Genomic DNA, 3,573 nt, shown 5'->3' on the forward strand with positions numbered 1-3,573 from the left:
ATATCATAAGTTTGTTTTTTTGATATTATATATAGAGATTGGAATAGATAAAGAAGTTAACTGATAATTACAGATACATCAGTTCAACATTAATTTGTCCCAATAGGTGTCAAAATAAATAATGTATAAATCCAGTGTTCTGGACCAAAGATAAACTTTGTCAAAAACCCAGTGTTCCTACTAATTTCAGAACTTCCAGAGAAAATGATACACAGACCATGTATGGTGTGTAACATCAAATGTTACCGATACCTGCATTACTAGTACAGTGAGCTACTCTAAATCAAACAAACCAAACATGGGATTTAAGAGTACACATAGCCTGCTAGCTTGTAAACTCAATATATCCTAGGCAAAAAGGAAAACAAAAGAAGTGCATAAAAGATCAAATAGCACAATGCACAAACCATTATAATCTGCTCATTTGCATGCATATTGCTTATAATAAGACCTTCGATGCAAATCCGTGAGAATCTGATTATATTAGACACCAATTTGACGCATACTAGAAGATTTGAATGCCTTGGCTTTCTTATTCTTCTGTACTTGAACAAAAGGAACAATTGTAATTACTGTGATGCTTCCTTTCACGAAGTATACACGAACATTTCGGGAAATATGAAGATTATGAACAATGACCACCATAATCCTTTAAAGCATGTAATTTTTTTAAACCCTAGGACCAAGACTATGATAAACTTTTGGAACTTTATCACATGGTAACAACTTGTGGTACCTAACACAGAACCAATAGCAAGATAAATGTCTGAATAGAAGCTTCAATGGAACATTTCAAACACCATAACCATTGATTCCATATGAAGATAGTAACATGAGTACTAAAATACATTGATACTGTACCAGACCTTGCAGTCTGCCAACCAATCTACTTAAAAACAAGTGACAGAATCAGCAGAACATCCATCAAGGAGGCGACGGTGCTTAACGAGTAATTTGATCGTTGCAGCAGAAATATTGTTAGGATCATTAGTCCTAACTAACCTACCAACTTGTTTTTCATGGCTGCTCACCAGTGGAGCCAGATGCCGGAGAGCCCTCGGCTTCAACACCTCCATGCCGACACCGACACCAGCTCGGCGCATTGCCAATGCAGGACCAGCGATCCGGCGCGCTTCTCCACACGGAAACCCCTCACTGGCACCTTCTTGAGGAGCGAATCGGCCTGCGCCTCGGCGAAGGTGCTTATCTGCACCGGCACGAACCCGGCCGACGCGAACATTGTCCGCCAGGGCAGCAGCTTGTCGCCGGCGATTGCGGCACGGTGCCTCCTGACAACGCAGCTTTCGATCTTTGGCTGGATCAGGAAGCGCTCGATCTTGCTTGCGACATCGGAGCCCGTGCCGACGGCGTCCAGGGACTCGAGCAGGAAGACGCAGGACTGAAATGCTTGGAACAGGTGCGCGGCGAACGGCAGCTCGCCACGGTCGCAGTTACGGTCGACCGAGATGACAAGCTTGGCACCAAGCCGCCTGACCAGGTGCAGGACGGATGGCACCGCGGCGGCATGGACCGAGCCAACAGGGAGGTGCACGGCGATGGCGTCGCCGCCGGCAATGGCAAGAAGCTCCGTGGGGTCGACGGCATCGAGGTTGAACACGGCGAACTGAAAGGGTACCCCGAGCTCGGTTGCGAAGTTGGAGAGGTTCTCGTGGATGAGCTGCAGCTCGAGCGGATGGTGCGAGGAGGGCAGCACCAATGCGGTGACCTTGAGCGCGGCGCCAGGGCGGCGCTGGGCCAGCTCCTGCATGAGCGAGGCCCACTGCTCGCCGACGCCGATGTCGAAGTCGAGGACGTGGATGCAGGCGGCGGCGCCGAGCTCGTCGAGCACGGCCTGGACGCAGGTGAAGTGCGCGAACTGGAGCACCGGGGACACCTCGGAGAAGGCCTTGTAGGCGCCGAGCTTGAGGAGGACGTCGACCGGCGTGGACGCCGAGGAGGAGGCGGCGGCGGCGTCGAGGGCCACGCGCAGCGCCTCCTTGAAGTAGAAGGCGGATCGGAGCAGCGGCGTCCCGGCCGCGGGGGCGGCGGGGAGGCGGTGATTGAGCCGTGCCAGTATCTCGCGCGCGGCGAAGGCGTCGCCGGCCTCGGCGAGCTTGGCCGCCTCGGCGAGCTGGTCCACCGCGGCCGCGGCCGCGGCGTCGTCGCCCGGGCCCGGCGCCTCCGCCTTGGGCTTGAGGGCGGACGCGGTGAAGCCGCCGGGGCCGGCGAAAGGCGGCAGCTTTGGCGAGGATGCGCCGGCCATGGGGTGCTGCTGCTGCCGCTTGGCCGGGTGCGCGTCGAAAGAGGGGAAGGCGGCATGGAACGCGGCGTGGGTGTGCGGCTGCGGCTGCTGGTGCAGGTGGGGACGGAAAGGCGCGGCGGCGTCCTTGGCGTCCTGGCCGGCGAGCGTGAACGGGAGGCGGTGGCCTGGGCCCATCATCATCGGCGGCGGCGGCGGGTGGCGGGGGAGCATGACGCGGTCGAGGTCAAGATCCGGGTGGCCGTCGTCGTCGTCCGCCGGCGCCGCGTCGTCGTCGGCGCCGCCAATGATCCAGCGGAGGAAGGAGCTGTCCTGCTGCGAGGGCGGCGGCGGGGGGTCGTGCATGGCGGCGGCGTGCGGGTCCCCCCAGCCGGCCATGTCGAGGGGCGGGAGGTGGTGGACCCAGTCGTCCCCCGCGGAGGAGGGCGGCGGCGGCCATGCGGGCGCCGGCGGGGGCGGGGAGACGTTCTTGGCGAGGGCCGCCACGCCGGCGGCCGCCAGGGGCGAGGAGGAAGACAGCGTGGCCGGCGGCGGGCTGGCTGTGGGGCTGGCGCGGCGGTCGAGCACCGACGCGGGGTCGGAGTAGATGGCGGCGCAGGCTAGGTTGTGGTGGAATGTGGTGGTACCCTGTTGCGCGGCTCCAGCTATGGGCATCCCGAGCAATCCCTACTTACCTCATCAGGAGCAGCAGGAGGAGTAGCAATGGCGTTTCTGTGATCCCTGGTGCTCTGCTTCTCTGACTAACGGGATGAGGAGCAGCTGAGGTGAGCTTGGAGGAAAGATTGGCAATGGCGTGGGGGTGGAGTCGGAGGTGTTTTATTCGGGCGACGACGAGACGAGGGTCCGTGTCAAGTCTCAGCCGGGAAATGGTAGCGTGCAACGTGAAAAAGGTACCAAAGCCGACTGACTGCCCTTGGCCGACTTGTAGCGACTCATGCATCTGGCGTCTCCTTTTCAGGCTTTCTTTCTTTCTCCCACGAGACGATCGACACTAGTAGAGCTTTCTCCGTCACACGGTTGCGGAGCTTGGGTTTTCTACTACTATACTACATGCACACCTTTTTTCGTTCTATTACTTGTCCTAAAGACATGTCTACTTTCATACATTGGCTGATGGTTGTCGTATGAACATACAATGAACAAGATGAGCTATAATCTTTCTTTTTTTTGAACAGTACCAGGGTCTGGACATCGGGCTCTCCACCACCAAAACGCAATCGAGGACATCGGGCTCTCCACCACCAGAACGCCGGCAACCTCGAGGCTTTGCAGCCGAGATCAGAGAGCAGTCTGCTCGCGAGCTCTTCTCCGGC

At 57.0% G+C, this 3,573-nt stretch overlaps 1 protein-coding gene across 1 annotated transcript; it reads right to left on the reverse strand.

Annotated features, from left to right (window-relative positions):
* Positions 1-783: 783 nt before the first annotated feature.
* Positions 784-3,184, reverse strand: LOC127297416 (scarecrow-like protein 6). The gene has a single exon (XM_051327722.2). It carries the CDS (start codon positions 2,912-2,914, stop codon positions 1,064-1,066), a length of 1,851 nt encoding a protein of 616 aa, XP_051183682.1. The 5' UTR covers positions 2,915-3,184; the 3' UTR covers positions 784-1,063.
* Between the last annotated feature and the right edge of the window lie 389 nt (positions 3,185-3,573).

Source organism: Lolium perenne, chromosome 4 (genome assembly GCF_019359855.2).
Source record: "Lolium perenne isolate Kyuss_39 chromosome 4, Kyuss_2.0, whole genome shotgun sequence".
Classification (NCBI taxonomy): domain Eukaryota; kingdom Viridiplantae; phylum Streptophyta; class Magnoliopsida; order Poales; family Poaceae; genus Lolium; species Lolium perenne.